The sequence below is a fragment of the Pogona vitticeps genome, chromosome 1 (genome assembly GCF_051106095.1).
Source record: "Pogona vitticeps strain Pit_001003342236 chromosome 1, PviZW2.1, whole genome shotgun sequence".
NCBI classification, from domain to species: Eukaryota; Metazoa; Chordata; class Lepidosauria; order Squamata; family Agamidae; genus Pogona; species Pogona vitticeps.
Window position 1 is genome coordinate 291,930,078 of NC_135783.1, and position 18,222 is coordinate 291,948,299.

At 39.1% G+C, this 18,222-nt stretch overlaps 1 protein-coding gene across 6 annotated transcripts in view; it reads left to right on the forward strand.

The window, feature by feature from the left end:
- Positions 1-18,222, forward strand: part of ATG13 (autophagy related 13) — a 41,504-nt gene that overhangs the window by 14,289 nt on the left and 8,993 nt on the right. Inside the window, exons 6-14 of one of the 6 annotated variants that reach the window (XM_020798862.3) lie at positions 859-999; positions 4,984-5,024; positions 5,328-5,424; positions 5,715-5,813; positions 6,634-6,727; positions 8,024-8,122; positions 15,383-15,493; positions 16,867-17,006; positions 17,723-17,840. In XM_020798862.3, coding sequence (XP_020654521.1) covers positions 859-999; positions 4,984-5,024; positions 5,328-5,424; positions 5,715-5,813; positions 6,634-6,727; positions 8,024-8,122; positions 15,383-15,493; positions 16,867-17,006; positions 17,723-17,840 — 940 coding nt within the window. The remainder of the gene's footprint in view (positions 1-858; positions 1,000-4,983; positions 5,025-5,327; positions 5,425-5,714; positions 5,814-6,633; positions 6,728-8,023; positions 8,123-15,382; positions 15,494-16,866; positions 17,007-17,722; positions 17,841-18,222) is intronic. The other 5 variants (XM_020798870.3, XM_020798879.3, XM_020798889.3 and 2 more) reach the window with 5 other exon arrangements.

Sequence of the window (18,222 nt, forward strand, 5' to 3'; positions counted from 1 at the left end):
TGAGAAAGTGGTGGTTCTGCAAGGAAGAAAGACCCTTGAATACTCTGAGTTGGATAATGGGCTGGATGAAGGTGGACAAGATGAAATTAGATCCTGACAAAAACGAAGAGCTGCTGGCCCATAGAAAGTCAGAACTGGGGACTGGGGTTCAGCCTGTTTTAGCGGGAGTTGTGCTTAATTGGCGGGTCAGGTTTGTAGCCTGGGAATACCCCTTGATTTTTCACTGTCCCTGGATTTCCAGGTGTAGAAGAGGTATTTCTGCCAGCTCCATTCAGTGTCTCAGCTATGATCTTTTCTGAGTTGACCTGATTTAGTAACAGTCTTAATATGGCTTAGTTACATATGGTCCCTTGAATACTGCAATGTGCTCTACATGGGGCTACTCTTCAATGGGATCCAAGATCTTTTGGTGAAATTAAGTGGCAGTACAACTGTTACGTAGTACTGTGATCATGTGAAGACCTGCATTGTTTCCCATTTACTGTACTTACTGGGCCCAATTTAAGTTGTTGGTTTGAACCTTTAATGCCCTAAAGACAGAGTTCTATAGCTAAGTCAGAGCACTCTGCTGGAGCCTGCTCTGTTTCCTGTCTGTAATAAGCATGAAGTGAGCATGAAGAAAAAGTGTTTTGCCAGTGGTTGCCTAACCACACACTGACTGATTCCCAAATTGGCTTAGCTTCTCCCATATATACTTGGGCTTGTTAACACAGATGCGAATCTATAAAAACTCAGTCTCACTAACCAGATGTTCCATCCAGGAGTCTGCCAATTCGGAATTAATAACTCCAGTTGGTGAAGTTTTTGGTGTATAACTGATGATGTTGAACTAATTCTTTTTTTCCCCTTGCTCTTCAGGTGTGATAAAGAAATCAAAGTTTCCTACACGGTCTATAACAGGCTGTCTCTATTATTGAAGTCTTTGCTTGCTATAACAAGGGTGACTCCCGCCTACAGACTGTCAAGGAAACAAGGTCATGAATATGTAATATTGTACAGGTAACAATGTTTCTTTTGAAATAGAAACAATAGAAATCTCAACATCTATGGAAACACGGTTAGGTTTTATTGCAGAATGCTGTACATTCTTTTACTTCTTTTTTAAGCCCCTGTTTTTCTAGGCATTTTAAATTGTTTTAAGACCAGTATTAAACATTGTTGTATTTTAGTATAGTTTAATAATTTGGGCTTGGTTTGATCTAGCACCCATGTATTTGTCTTTGTGATGGTCAACAGTATCCATAAAGTTCTCTTATAATGTCATACTTTAAATGAATTGATTCTTTTCCCTGTCAGCTTCCTTCACTGGCCAGCTTTCACATTGTATATAATAATTGGGAATACCACAGACTGAATGTGCTTGGCCTTGATTTCCTGTGACACATCCTTCCTTTTAAAAATCTTTGCTAGTCCCTTCATCCTTACTCTTCCAAGTCACAATCTTATACTGATTTTTTTTTTGCTACAGTGTCTATTTGGATTGATGGTGATAGAAAATCTTTAACAGTTTTAACTCCCTGCTTGTCAACTTAAAAATTACATAATTATTTTGTACTTACGTTTTTGGCATTTTGAAGTTCAGCTGTAATCTTGCTTTTGTACTTCCTCCTTTAGCATGTTTCAGCAGTCATTTTAAGAACATGGCTGTTTCCAGGTATAATGCCATCTCAAGTTACTGATGTTACTTCCACCAATTTTCATTCCTCCTTCATATTATATATTCTGCATATAAATTAAATAGATAGGAAGATAAAATTGACTTTCACCTGAGAATTGAAGCCATTATGTTTCTCCATATTCTTTCCTAATAGGAGCCTCTTGCAAAGACTGTAGGGCACAAACAGGGCAGTCATATGTTATGACAACCTATTTCTTTTAAAATGATCCATTTTTCATGATTGTTGTAGACAGAATTTTTATTGTAATCCATAAAGCACAAACTAATTTTATTCTGAAATTCTATGGTATGCTTCAGGAGCCCATGTATATTTGTAGTATGACCTCTAGTTCTTCATCCAACTTGAACATTTAGCATTTCTCAATCCATATATAGTAAAAGTTACTGTTCTACAATCTTGTACATTCTACAAATTTTCCCTACATGGAAAAGTGTTCTTATCTTTACTCTGCCCTTTGGTATCTTCTTTCTTCGAAACTGGATTGTATATTGAATGTTTTCAATCAATTTTTGTTTTTGTTTTTCAAATTTGTTGGCATATTTTTGTTTGAATCTTGATAGATTCAGCTGTTGTGGCTTGAAATGGCTGTACTGTTATCCCTTCTACTCCTAGTGATTTTTTCTTTCTTTCAATTGCTTTGAGGGAAGTTTTAACTTCATTTTCTGAAGCTGCAGGTTCTTCACCATAGGACAGTGGTGTCGAACTGCGGCCCTCCAGATGTTCTTGGCCTTCAACTCCCAGAAGCTCTGCTGGCCAGGATTTCTGGGAGTTGAAGGCCAAGAACATCTGGAGGGCCACAGTTTGACACCACTGCCATAGGATTCTTCTTCAAAGGAATCTGTCATCCTTGTGTATTTTCTGTATGGCTTTTTACTACCATGTTTCCCCCAAAATAAGATGGGTCTTATATAAATTTTTGCTCCAAAAACACATTAGGGCTTATTTTCAGGAGATTTTTTTTCATGTACAACAATCTACATTCATTCAAATACAGTCATGTCATCTTCTTCTGGTTGCTGCACAATGGTGAAGGCCAGGGTTTCACTTAACTGGGGCTTATTTTTGGGGTAGGGTTTATATTAAGAGCATCCTGCAAAATCATACTAGGGATTATTTTCGGGGAAACAGGGTTCGTATTTTGTTTCCATCTTGTCTTTATTTTATCCCAATCATATAATACATCCCCCTGCTGTTCTTTCAGCATCTTTACTCTTGATTTAAATTTCCTTTGAATTCTTGAACCCTTTCAGAAATGATTTGTTGTCTTTCTGCTTTTGTTTCTCCCTTCTGTGTCTTTACAATGATTATTACAATGACCTTCTTTGTTCCTTCATGCCAGTTCTTCAGAAATTGCCTATGTTTCAGCTTCTCGTCTATTGTCATCCATTAAGGCTTTTATTTTCTTTGGACTAGACGAATAAACTATTTGCATTGTTCCATGATAACACCTGTGATTTCAATAAATAATTCTTTTAGTTCACAACCAACTGAGTTTTAAAATGGTACTTTGTTCTTTATGTGGACTTCAGATTAATCAGAAGTGTTATTTAAATTACATTTTGATGTTTTGATTGCTTCAGTATCCTTCTCCAACTTAACCTTAATTTTTATAATAATAACAGTTCATAGTTTGCACCACAGTCTCCATATTCTCCTTCCAATTATATCTGATTTCTGTGTTGGGTCCCTATATTGGGAGAAAGGCAGCATGGAACAAAAATACATACATATTTCTTCTGTACCTCTTTTGTTTTTCTGTTTTTTTTTTTTGTATTTTTTTATTTCTTCTTCAAACAGGGTGTCTTCCAGCTATGCAGTTCTAAGATTGTTATTATTATTTATTATTAAGCCCCAATTCTCTTTTGTGAACAGGGGGACACTACTCCATCTGCTTAGGATTTTCTATTCATTAATATTTAGCTTATTTTTTCATTTCATTTAAAGTCTTATTATGTAGAACAGAATTCTTGAATCCACATTTTTACCTTACCTTATTTTTTTCTTCCTCTTTATGTGTTATTTTTAAAATATGTTAAAGAACTAACATGAATTTTGATATATACTAATTCTGAAGAAGTTTTAAAAAGTTGCTTCCATTTTAACATGCTTCCTAAATGTTTCACCACTTAGAGAAAATATTGTTTAGAAACTTGGAACTTCCTAATATAAATTTATTCATATAAACAGACAAGAGCTCTTTGACTTTGCAGTTTTTCATGTAATTCTCTTTTGTACCATACATTTCATTTCAGCTAGGCTCTTAGATGAGTCCCATTTAAATTATGAAGATTGCCTCAGCTGCACTTGACAGATTACATATGTGCAGTTGTTGGAAATATGTGTACAAATTTTAGCAAAACTTTTTGCTCCCTATTCACTCCAGCAATTGTGGGTCAGTTGTCATCTCTTCCCACCTCTATCCTTTTAAATGATTTAATTTTATTAACATAAAGAGGTCAAGATCTCAATCTACCTGTGATGAAGTAGATAAGAAAATGCAGAAACCAGATGCCTTAGCTAATTGGGATTCATTCTGTTCACAGAAACATCTGAGGTAGAGTACAAAAAAAATTAGTTGGCAGTTATTTGATCCAGTACCGAAAATACTGCTGATGGGTCCAGATTTCCAGATTGGCCATAGACCTACTTTAGATGGCTTGTTGTTGTTGTGTGCCATAAAGTCACCAACTTGTGGCAACCCTATGGATGAGCTATCTCCAAAATGTCCTATTCTCAGTTGCCCTGCTCAGCTGTTGTAAACTCAAGCCTGTGGCTTAGGAGTTAGCCCATCTCATATTTGGTCTTCCTCTTTTCCTGATTCCTTCCACCTCTCCCAGCATTGTCTTTTCCAGAGAATCCTGCCTTCTCATGATGTGCTCAAAGTAGGACCACTTCAATTTCAACATTTTGGCCTTCAGGCTTGATTTGATTTAGACCCCTCTTGTTCATCTTTCTAGCATTCCAGGATATCTGCAAAACTATCCTCCAGCACCACATTTTAAACAAATCAAATTTTTTCCTGACAGCTTTTGTAACTGTCCAGCTTTCACATCCATACCTGGCGATCAGAAATAAAAAAGTGTGGATGATCTTGGCCTTGGTCTCCACTGACATATATAAGATGACTCAGGATGGTTTACTATCCTCAGCCCCTGCTCCCTGTTTCCCTATACTCCAGGGTCAACAGTACTGAGAACAGTTTTGCTAGAGCAGAGGTTATAAAGATTGTAAAGCACTTATTACATTACAAATGCTAAATTAACACTAGACCATATCTAATGTGCTTTCTCCCTATTTACTGTAGGATATACTTTGGTGAAGTGCAGCTGAGTGGCTTGGGTGAAGGTATGACAATATACAATCTTGCTGAAAACTTGTTTTTGTTTTGTTATATACCAATAACATAAAAAGTAAAAATAGTTGAAGGTATAGCAAGGGGATGGGAGAACTACCGAATAGCATGTTTTGATAGCCATTGATTAGGAGGAGCTCTGCCTGAGTCATTGGTAGGAGAACCAAAGAAACTAGTTTTATGGAAACAGTAATCCCAGGGCAGGGAAATACCAAGTTAGCTGTGATCTTTGTTGCTAACAATTATTTTTCTATAAGGTAGTTATGACATTGTTAATTTCTCTTCTGCTTCTGTAGGATTCCAGACAGTCCGTGTGGGGACAGTGGGTACTCCACTGGGCACCATCACTTTGTCCTGTGCCTATAGAATCAACCTAGCTTTCATGTCCACCAGGTGAGAAGAACATAGTAAAATTAAAGCACTTTTTTCCTGGGCACCCTCCACTTCTTAAACCCATAATACAGGGCTTCTTGGATTTTTGCAGAGTGGAATTACTTGGTATCCCTAAATCATACTCCTCAACGCCACATTATTTATTCATACGTGGAGTTGCAGGGTTGAATTGTAGTTGTATTCTGCTCCCTGTCTAGCTGTATGTGGTACAGAGAGTTGTGAGAACTGGGGTTGCAACAGAGAAGGGAAAACAGTCTTATGAATAACACCATGTGCTTGTTGCATTGCAGGCAGTTTGAGAGGACCCCACCTATCATGGGGATTATCATTGATCATTTTGTGGACCGTCCCTACCCCAGCTCCTCACCCATGCATCCCTGCAATTACAGGTGAGGAATCAGGAATTGCAGCTAATAGATAAAGGCAAGCATTGCAAAGAATAGAGCCTTTACAGCATGCACTGCTGGGTAGAGAAGAGGATGCAGGTCCTACTCTATTTCTCATTTTCAGCAGAGTTCATAAGAAAACCCTACATTATAAGCGGGTGGGTAGAATATGTCCCAGAACATCTCAAAATTTCAGGTGTACGCCACACTCTCTGAAATTCTCCTTTGCACTCTTGATGTTCTCTATAATTATATAGTATGCAAAATGAAAGTGCTTTGTTGCTATGCCAAAAGAGTTGTAGCAAAAAGCTAACAGGTTTATTGCAAGCGTCGTTTTAATGTTTTCATGCTGATGTATTGGTGGACTCATAATGTCTCACATATGTCAATATATACTTTGATATGTTGGGGTGTGATCAGTTTTCCTCATGTACTATTTTCTGGATGGTCATACTTGGGACTTGTTTTTGTGACCATCTCTGAATATCTTTTTTTCACAACTGCAGCTAGTAGAATATAATACATTTATCCAAGAGTCTTCTGTCCAAAAAGGCTAGGTGGAACATATGGGAGTATTTCTCATATACTCTTCAGGGACAGGTACTAGACACATCAGGTCCAAAACATACTTAAATCTACTCTAGTAACATTTCTTTCAGCCCTTAGTAAGGAACAAATTAGGGCTCCTTCATAATACTCATTTCATCTCCACTGAAATGTTGAGATTGCTGTCTGCAGTGTTTATGTCAGTATGTATGTACTGTTCCTATCTAAGTTTTATTGAACATCCCCATTATGAAATGTATCCTATCCTTTATTACAGAACAACTGGTGAGGAGAATGTAGGGACATACCCAGCAGTGGAAGACTCCCAAGAAGCATGCACCACCTCTTTTTCTACTTCTCCACCATCCCAGGTAAGTTGCTTCTAAAAGATAGTTCTTGGAGTTTCTCAACCTGCTTCTCTCAGAAAGGCAGCTGTTTAGTTGCATTTGTCAATGTTATATTTACTGGCAGTCACTTTTTCTGCTGAATCTTTTCTAATATGTAAGACCAATATAAAACGTTTGCACACAGTTACATCCTTTGTGTATGTGGTAGGGATTGACTTAGTGAATGTATCACACTAATACAGAATTTCAGTTTTGGACAGAAATCAAAGATTACTAAAATTAAATTATTATGTAGAGGGTTTTAATTTTCTTTGCGTAATTTCATTGCCACTAAAAGTATGCCAATTTTTCATCAATAAAGTAATTATTTCATATTGGTCTCAGCTGACTGTGAAGAGTATAGTTTTAAGATCAGTTACAGTCTTTTTGATACTGAGTATATAAAAATAAAAAGAGAAACAAAGAAAATAGTAAAACGAGAGATAGAAATATTGTGACACCTTGAAGATTAACTGCTATATTATAATTTGAACTTCTGTGGATCAAATCTACTTCCTCAGACATTTCTTTAGAATATATAATATCCATCTTTTTTCATCCAGCTGTAATACTTTAAAATTTCATGTATTCAAAAGATGTGAGGTTTCCCTGCACTACTTTTGAGAATTCTTGGATGCTCAAGCCAATAGTTATGTGAAATTAAATATAATGGTCAAAAACCCATAATACTGGGTATCAGGGTGTATAGCTATGTATCAGGGTGTAAGAAAGGGTTCATGCTAAATCCTAGTTGAACAAGGAGGTCCTGATGTAAAAACAATTTTTTTATACAGATCTTTCCTGTTGGAAATGCAGATGGGCACTGCTGGGGTTAGGAGAAAACATGGAACACTGAGAATGCACGCAATTTCATAAAAATTGGTGATGACCTTATTGGTCTCTTAGAAGGAAAAGGGTATCTTCTAAGTGCAGCAGTGTCCACAGAGCCTTCTACTTCACCTCTATTTTCCTAAATCATTGTACTGTACAATTCAATTTATATAAGTTTCAGGCATAAGAATTTTAACTGTTCCTAATAATAGTTTGCAGTTTGAAGCAGATAGCCATTTCCCCAGCCTTTTAAACTATTTATCTCTGATGCAGTACTGTGCCTGCAATTCTGTGGTACTGAACATGCATGAACATATCCAGTAGTTCTGGCCACAAACTTTCTTCAGCCAGCAATCAGTTCATCCAACTCTATTCAATTTTTTCTTTCTCAAGTCCTTTTTCTTTCTCTTCCTTTCGTGTTTTCTTTTGTGTGTCTTTGTCTTCATACAGTGTGTGTTTACTATCACTAAAGCACATGTTCAGAGCTCTCCTCTTGTGGTGATGGATACCTTGAAGGGCCCTGTGATGGGTCTGGCCTTTTCTCATCAAGTGAGTTCATTGTAGAAAAGTTGAACATGGCCTGACAACACATTTAATATATGAAAAGTATATGATACAAGTATCTTTACAGTAAGCAATAAATGATGGTACATTGACTTTATCCCTGTGTAGATGGTAGCCTAAAATGAAACAGGCATGTGAGGTTCTTCTACTTAGCATTGCTTGCAAGATCTGTTCAGTTAAAAAAAACCAAGCTAACATTGATTCTGAGGTTCTTTCATTGGTAGTTTTGTCATGGAACAAGAAATTTGGAATAATAAAGGTCTTTTAGATTTGAGGGGAGTCATGCTGTTCTGTTGAAATAACTTTTTCTGGAAACAGTTGTAATATCTTGTCTCTGCCCAGATGCAGGTAATAAACAGTATTTTTCACCTTTGAAAAGGTAAAGAGCATATTGTCATAGCTACATATGTTCTGTATTTCACCTCTGAAGAAAGCAATACACATAAAACAGGTTTGTGCAAAGGGATTTATGTTACAAATTTGTGTGAACCTAGCATTTTAATATGAACTTTTGTAATGAATATTTAACATGATTTTAATAACCAAAGAAAGAAAGAAAGAAAAGGGACTTTGAATGCTTACATAAATAGCCGAAAGTTCCAACCCAGTCATACGTGCTAATATAAAGGCAAGATATTTCCTCCATCATTAAGCTGCCAGAACTCCAATTTTTGTACTTAAGCAGACTACATACCTGTGTTCATTCCACTCCTTGACAGAAGGAATGCTGCCTGTTATCATCTACTCTCATACTGCAGCATTTGTCAAGAAGACAAATGCTGGAGTATGAGAGTTGTTTTTCCTAGCAAACAGATCATTTTCAAGGAATCTGTTAGTAAGAATTTGTGACACTAACGTCAAGTATACATTCTGCTACAATCATAAGATATATCTTTCCACTTTTTTATTGTCCCAAATTTGTTCATTTTTATTGTTGCATGCCTCCTTTTTTCCAAGCACTTACATATTTCATTTGAAAACCTAGTAAACTCTGAAGCCCTGAGGAGAGACACTGCACATGCGTGGAAGATAGTGCCCAGTATGAACTTTGTATCTGCTTCCCCCTTCGGAGGTGGGTGGGTTGGGGAGCAGTGGAAAAAGTCATTGCTAGAGGCGGTAGACCTGCACATGCACCCAGCATTTCTGTCTTTCCATATTTTCATGTGCTTTGGAGTATAGACACAGGAATAGGTTAAAGAGGATTTTATTGAGTCATTGTGAGTTCACATATAGTTGCTATGCCCATACTTGGGTTGAATCAGAGCCCAGTAAAATTAGTGAATACACTGCCAATATATAAATGGGTTATTTGACAGTCAAGCAGGTACAGCTGGCAGATGTTTGGTACATATGCTGTACACATTGTGGAAAAATACAGATATTCCCATTCAAAAATAGTACCTATGCAGTTGGAGAGTGTGAAATTAGCTTTCTGTAGAATCAGACTCATACTGTTCTTGTATCAATAATTCTCTGACACCTCTCTCATTCATGACTAATAAGAAACAAGAGAAAAGAAAAAATAAGGAGATAAAAACGTCGTGATACTTTAAAGACTAACTGCTATATTGTAATGTGAGCTTTTGTGGATCGAGTCCTCAGACATAAGTGCAAGACTGCACAGCAAACATTAATATGTGGCCCCAATATAAAGACACAGTGGTTGGTTAGTAGACGCAAGTTGCAAATTGTGTGATCCAGTGTGGTGTTTCACACCTAGTAATGTCCTAAGTCCACTCTTTGATATTCTGTCCTTTTCTTTGAAAGCTTTTATCTGTAATATTTTATTATTTTAAATAATAAAATATTACAGATAAAATGTTCCATTAAAACTCAGAAATAAGACCTATATTAGAAACCCAAATAAAACAACAGAATAAAATAATCTCTTTTAAAAATCCCCTTGGTCAAGCAGTCATTTAAAGGAAAGAGAAAGGTCTTTGCCTGCTTGCAGAAGGGCAGCAAATATGATGCCCTCTCCCGTGTCCCCACCAAACTTGACTGCCGGACCAGTGGGTACCAAGAAAGGCCTCTCCTGATGATTTGAATGAAGGAAACACAAGATTCCCAAAACAGCTGATTTGGAAGGAACAATTACTACTATAGTGAAACATCCTGGATGCAGTCTGGTGGGAGTTATTTGTGCCTAAATCCTATTAACATCAAGGGGACTTAAATATTTAAGTATGTGCTTAAGCATTTAACTGAAATTAAACTGTGAAATTAACTTTGCTGGCTTGTGCTATTATGAATTAGATGTAAACTGGATTAATAAATGCATGCCGAGCATTTAATCACCAACTACTGTGAATCATTTTTACCACGGCCTTTTCAGAAATATCCTTCTTATATAGTTAGGTTTACTTATAGTAAAATCTTGTTACATTTCTTTTTTGTTACAGTTCATATACTGTTTCTCTAAATAAAGTGTGTGGAGGCCTAGATCATTATTAAGTGCAAAAAGATAATTCTTATGTTTTGTGTATTAATTTTATATGTATTCAGATTCACTCTGTAATATTTCTCTTAATGTAGAGTTTTCAAAAAAGTCCATGGTAACTTAAACTTCAATTTAAAAAAAAAAGAAAAAGTGTCATAAGCATAAGCCAGTGTGATTTTATCCAGTCTCACTGGAGTTTGTAGAGTTCACGGGAATCTGTTTGCGACACATCTAACTCTTCTCCTAGATCATAACAGATTATGGCTAAGGTCCAAATAGTCCCATCCATCATAAGAATAGGTTTTCTTATTAAATAAGCCAGGGCAGAGCAGGTTCTAGGCTTGTGGGATCTACTTTGTTTCTACTAAAATGGAAAGTGGTGGTGGAATAATATAGAGCACAAACTCAGACTGTGAAATTACTTTCAGTTTCAGAACAGTAGCTTTCTCATAAATCCTCTCACATTTGATTCTATTCCAGTTTCTTCTGAACTTTCCTGATTTCTGCAGACACATTTTGGAGTGAGAAAACGGTTTTGTTTGTTATTATTGTATTCGTGAAGGCTTTCATGGCCCGGATCTAATGGTTGTTGCGGGTTTTTTTTGGCTCTTGGCCATGTTCTGAAGGTTGTTCTTCCTAACGTTTCACCAGTCTCTGTGGCTGGTATCTTCAGAGGACAGCACTCTGTGCTCTGGTGCATTTTGTTTGGGAGTTGAGTATTTATGGCTGTGAGATAGGCTTTTGTCCTTTTCAGGAGATGGGTGATTAGTGTGTGTTATGTTCTGGGTGTATTGTTGTGATAAGGAGGAGAAATTATTTGTCACTCTGATTGATGGGTGTCATTAGCTAGTCTTTTGTGTGTAGTGATCCCCGGTCCGTGTGGCTGGGTAGAGTTCGTTGACCTTTTACACGTTGCATTTTTCAGTTCTCGGAGCCACGTTTTGTTGAGTTTCAAACTTTCCTCTTTTTTGTTGAAGTTCTGCTGGTGTTTGTGGATTTCAATGGCTTCCCTGTGCAGTCTAACGTAACGATTGCTGGTGTTGTCCAGTATTTCAGTATTTTGAAATAGAATTTCATGTCCAGCTTCTTTTAGGGCATGTTCAGCTACTTCAGATTTTTCTGGTTGTTTTAGTCTGCAGTGTCTCTCATGTTCTTTGATTATGGTGTGGATGCTTCGTTTTGTGGTTCCAGTATATACCTGGCCACAACTGCAAGGTATCCAGTATACTCCTGCATATTTCCAGTGGGATAATGAATTCTATGAAAAGACAGATTGGCCATGGGGAGCCCCCTCAGCCCGGTATTTATTTTATTTATTTATTTATTTTAATTTATACCCCACCTATCTGGCCCACCGGACCACTCTAGGCGGCTTCCAAATATAAAATCAAATAATAAAACATAGACAAATACATAATAATCAAACAAGAACAGCAGTAAAGATAAAAAGGAAAAGTAAGAAAAAAATCAAGAGTTGGCTGGAGGGAAGGCCTGAATAAACAGCCATGTTTTTAATTGGGTTTTAAAGGTGCCCAGCGTGGGGGCCGCGCAAATCGCCGGAGGGAGATTGTTCCAGAGGCGAGGAGCCACCGCCGAGAAGGCCCAGTTTCGTGTCTTCTCCTTCCGGGCCTCTCTCGGCGTCAGGCTCCTCAGCCTCACCTCCTGACTCGCGCGGGTGATCCGGGTAGACCTTGGTGGGAGGAGGCGTTCCGCCAAATATCGAGGTCCTAAACCGTTTAGGGCCTTATAAGTAAGCATTAAAACTTTGAAGTTGACACGGAAACAGATGGGCAGCCAATGCAATGCGGCCAGCATTGGAGAGATGTGTTGATATTTTCTCACTCCTGTAAGGAGCCTGGCCGCTGCATTCTGCACCACCTGAAGTTTCCGTGTCAGCCTCAAAGGCAGCCCCACGTAGAGCGCGTTACAGTGATCTAATCTTGAGATTGCGAGCGCATGCACCAAGGTAGTGAGCGCCCCCATGTCAAGATAGGGTCGCAGCCGGGCAATCCGCCAAAGATGGAAAAATGCGGTGCGGACTACCGATGCCACCTGAGTTTCCATGGTGAGCGTCGGGTCCAAATATATGCCGAGGCTGCGGACCCCACTCTTCGTGGCCAAGGTGGTCCCCCCAAATGTGAGAGAGCCACCCAAGCCACCTACCACGGGGGCACCCACCCTCAGAACTTCCGTCTTATCCGGATTCAGCCTCAGTCCGTTCTCCTGCATCCATTGCAGTACGGCCCCCAGGCAACGCTGAAGGGAAAGGACAGCATCACCTGCAGTTGGTGAAAAGGAGATATAGAGCTGGGTGTCATCGGCATATTGATGACACGAAGCCCCACATCCCCTAATGACCCCACCCAGCGGCCTCATATAGATGTTAAACAGCATTGGGGAGATAATCGACCCCTGTGGAACCCCACAATTGAGACTCCATGGGGCCGAGACGCTCTCCCCAAGCTGAACTCTCTGGGGACGGTCCCCCAAGAAGGAACGGAGCCAGGCAAGTGCCAAGCCACCAATTCCCAACTCAGAGTGCCTCCCCAGGAGGATACCGTGGTCGACGGTATCAAAGGCCGCCGAGATGTCGAGGAGGACCAGCAGGGAGATTTTGCCACTGTCGGCCTCCCTCAGCAGGTCATCGTACAGGGCAACCAATGCCGTCTCAGTACCGTGGCGCGGCCTGAAGCCCGACTGAAATGGATCCAGGGCATCTGTTTCGTCCAGGTGAGCCTGGAGCTGATCGGCCACCACCCTCTCAACCACTTTGCTCATGAAAGAAACATTGGCGACAGGCCTATAATTGCCAATTTCGTCCGCCGCCAAACTAGGTTTCTTTCTTATGGGCCTAATGAGTGTCTCCTTGAGGGCGGATGGAAATCTACCCTCAAGGAAAGACTCATTTATTATTACTGTGGCCCATTCTGTTGTTATCGGCCTGGCTGCTTTGATTAATCAGGCTGAGCAAGGGTCCAAGGAGGAGGTGGTGGCTCGGCAGCGGTCAAGCACCCTGGAGACGGAATCAGGCGTTACAGGCTGAAAAGAATCAAAAGTCACTGGGTAAGACGGAGCGCTGGACATCTCTGCTCGACTCACTGTTTTTAAAAACGGAGAGAGCTCCCGGCAGATGGCCTCCACTTTAGATTTTAAAAAGGCTGCAAACTGGTCAGGGGAAAAACTAGGGGGAGGCCTATCACCTGAACCAGTTCCAGATAGGTCGCGCACTATACGGAATAACTCCGCCTGCTGGTTGGACGCTTCGCTTATCTGGTTAGCGAAGAATGATCTACATGCAGCCTTTACCTTAGTCAGGTAAAGGTTAGTTGCGACCCTGACAGCTGTCCAATTGTAATCCGTCGGGTTTAGCAAGAGAATTTCAAAAAACTGGCCCTGGCTTCGGCACCCTTCGTACCCACAGTCTGGTTCTGATATGTGTTTGACACTTCCGCAATTTGGAACCCCGGTGAAGAAAAATTGGAAGAATTTCTAAACCATCTCAACAGTATCCACCCAAATATACAATTAATTCACCATGGAAAAAGAAATAGAAGGCCAACTCCCATTCTTAGATGTCATGATCGTACACAAAACTGACCTCCGACTGGGACACAAGGTCTACAGAAAACCCACCCACAGACACCGATATCTGCACAAAAACTCCAACCACCACCCATAGCAAAAAAGAGGCATAATCAAAACACTGGTAGACTGTGCAAATCGGAACTGTGAAGCTCAATTTCCCAGCACTGAACTCATCCATCTGAATTGGGCCCTACAGGCAAATGGCTACTCCAAAAATGAAATCACAAGAGCCATTAAACCAAGAATACAACACCAAACTGAAGAAGAAAAACAGCCACCCACGAATAAAGTATTTCTGCCATACATCAATGGGGTCACGGACCGCATGGGGAAACTTTTGAAAACACACAACCTACAAACTGTATTCAAGCCCACCACAAAAATACAACAAATGTTACGGTCAGCAAAGGACAGAAGGGACCCCCTCACCACTGCAGGAGTATACCGGATACCTTGCAGTTGTGGCCAGGCATATATTGGAACCACAAAACACAGCATCCACACCATAATCAAAGAACATGAGAGACGCTGCAGACAAAACAACCAGAAAAATCGGCAGTAGCTGAACATACCCTAAAACAAGCTGGACATGAAATGTTATTTCAAAATGCTGAAATACTGGACAAAATACTGTGCTGAAGACAGAATGCTCACCTAAAAAATTGCTGAGTCTGTGACTAAGATGGAAACTGTGAGACTTTATACTTGGATGATAGACTCCTTAGTGTAAGGCAAAAAGGGCCAAACAGTGAGTTGTGTTATCATTTTGCTGCTATGAGCATAAATCCCTAGTAATGGTGTATTGTCAGAGTAGTTATGGTGGAAGCTTCTTCTATAGTTTCAAGTGACTGTTCCCTTGTTTGCTGTCTTTGTGGTGAATTGTAACCTTCCAGCTTTCCTTCAAATGACATTTAGAACATTTCCACCATTTATAGGTCGTTACCTGCTGTTCCTAAGCACAATCCAATGCGTGGCAAATGGTCCTTAATAATCATGAGTACTATTTAGCAAATGCCATTGAAATTGGTGGGGCTTTTTCTTCAGTATCAGTATATATAGAATTCTGTGTGTGTGTGTGTAACTACAGTTCCAGCCTAGTATATTATGCTGCAAATCTGATTTCTTTTCCTGACTTTGTCCAGTAATTCTAAACTACAATTCAGACTGTGTGGGGTTTTCCCTTTCTCTCCCTTGTCCTTCTTCCCTCTTTCATTTTGTAGCTCTCGAGCTCTCGTCTTTCTTACCAGCCTGCAGCTCTGGGAGTTGGATCAGCTGACCTGGGCTATCCAGTAGTCTTTGCTGGCGGCTTGAGTGCTGCACATCCTCACCAGGTATTCTGAGAGATCTGAGGCCACTAAATGTGTCTTCAGACATAACTAATACTGCTCCTTAACATTCCTGAAATGTTTGTCCATTCATATTAGGAAAAAACAAAAATGTTGTGGCACCTTAAAGACTAATTGCTATATTTTATAGACATGTCCATTCATATTGCACTGAGTAAAGCAATCAAAGGGAAAGAAATACCATTATTCCAGTAAAGGTCACGGAAAGCTAATTTCACCTTACCCTTTTGATTCACCTCAGTATTCTTTTTAGATGTGAAGATATTCCCCAGAAAATTAAGACCAGATTAAAATAGCACTGGCAATGCTCTGTACTTCCCTGCATTACCTCATCATGCCATACTAAGGATATCGCTGTGTCATTTCCAGACTCTGTGCCTGCTTCATAATGGAGACTTAGAGATTTATTCTCAGTAGATAAAAATTATGGAGCTTGAATTCCTTTTCTTGGTTACTAAACAGTGCAGGAAGAAACAGAAACACAAACAAAAATATTGCAGCACCTTTGAAACCAACACATTTATGTCAGTGTGAGCTCTTAATGATCGCAATCCACTTTGTCAGACACAAATATAGACAACACAGCTACAGCTCTAAAAGTCTGAATGTATTATGAAAATGCTATGATATCTCCCTTCCCATTGATGGCTGAATTATTTTAGTTGGCCCATGGGAATGCAGGAGAAATACAGGTTTAATGATATTGAGTAAAGGTTTTGATGATATTGAGTACAGGTTTTAATGATATTTAGGCAGCAGTGAGAATGTGTGAATAGTTCTGCATTGTTTATTTGTCTCTGATAACAAAGCAACATACAGTTCTAAACAAATTGAAGAAAAGACAAAAACACTCTGTGAAGAAAATCTCCGTCTTCCTTGCCCTTGTCACAGACTAAAAGATTGCATATTTATTTGCAAGATGTAGTCATGGCTTAATTATACTACACTAGCCATGTGAGGAGCAGTCCAACACTGTTAAGAATTATGAAGTTTTATCAACAGCCCAACAAAACTGGAAGAGAATTTCAGCTGAACATAGATCTACTCTCCATATTTTTCCTGCCTGTTGTTCCTTTCCAGGTCTCCTTTCTTGGCTTCTGGTTTCCTTTAATTCTTTCCCTATCAACTTTACTGTCAGTTTGGCAGAAATCCTCTCCAGCTTTCTTTGTCTGTTGGCAGAAAGGCAGAACCAGGCTATTTTCCAGATTATAATTACAATGGATAGGTAGCTCAGCTGTCATTCCTTTGTCTTTGTGACTGTTTGGGTCTAAAGTTTTCAAGTTCCTCATTTTTTCCTCTGACATTGTCTTTGTTTCACTGTTAAAATGTCTTATTCTGTCACCCCTTTTCCATTCTAGTTGGTCATTCCAGGGAAGGAGGGAGGAGTGCCCATGATTCCTAGTCAACCAGTGCATGGTACTCAGGCTGATCATGAGAGAATGGTGACGTGCACCCCTTTAGATGGTGGCCACTACTCTGCAGTTACGCCTTCTAGTAGGTAGGTATTCCTATCCTCAGTAGTAGTTAATATTCACAGAACTAGATTCTGTTCCTTGATATTAGTACAAGTCAAGTTATATTAAAATTTAAATGCTTGTATTAATTTTGATGACCAAATTTGGCAGCTATCTGCTTATGGCATCAACAAATAAGATTTGTATATCTCTGTGCAAATGGTTGATTATCAGACAGGAATTAATCAGACGTGCAAATGGTTTTATTTATTTATTTATTTATTTATTTATTTATTTATTTATTTATTTATTTATTTATTAATTTATTATTATTATTATTATTATTATTATTATTATTATTATTATTATTATTATTATTATTATTATTATTATTATTATTATTATTATTATTTAATTCCACATTCCAGACAGCTTCAGGTAACTCAGAAAACATTTTGAAAGCTGTAATGATTGTTTATTTATTATTTAAAAGAAATTTTAGTCTCTTGTTCAGACAAAAAGAGACTTCTAAGGCAGCTTCCCTGCACCCAGCTTCCAATCTAAATATTAGTACTTTTATTGTAAGTTGTCTTGTTACCCCTAGTAAAAAAAGACAGGACAGAAATTAATCAGTAACAATAATGAAAATTAATGTGCACTCCTCCAGCACTGCTTCCTCACAATCCTGATGCAAAGCTATAGGTATAAATAATGCCACCAGTGTTTCCCTCACTCTCTCGTTTGCTTTTTTGTTTCACAGTGAGGACAACGAAACGGTATCTAATAGCAGTGAAGGAAAAAGTGGCTCTCCACATGATCTCTTGGAGACCATCTTTGTCCGGAAGGTTGGGGCCTTTGTTAACAAACCCATCAACCAGGTAATTTGCTGTGGCTTCATGAACATACAGTCACGCCCCGCTTTATGATTGCCCCGCATTACGACGAAACCGCATTACGACGACTTTTTTGTGATTGCTTTTGCGATCGCAAAATGATGATCTGAAAAGGCTTTTTTCACTTTGCGATGATCGGTTCCCTGCTTTGGGAGCCGATTCTTCGCAAAACAACAATTTTCCAACAGCTGATCGGCGGTTTCAAAATGGCCACTAGGTAAATAAAATGGCTCCCCACTGTTTTCTGGGACGGATTCCTCGTAAGACAGCCACCGAAAATGGCCGCCCTATGGAGGATCTTCGCTGGACGGTGCGTTTCCAGCCCATTGGAACGCATTGAAGTGGTTTCAATGCGTTTCAATGGACT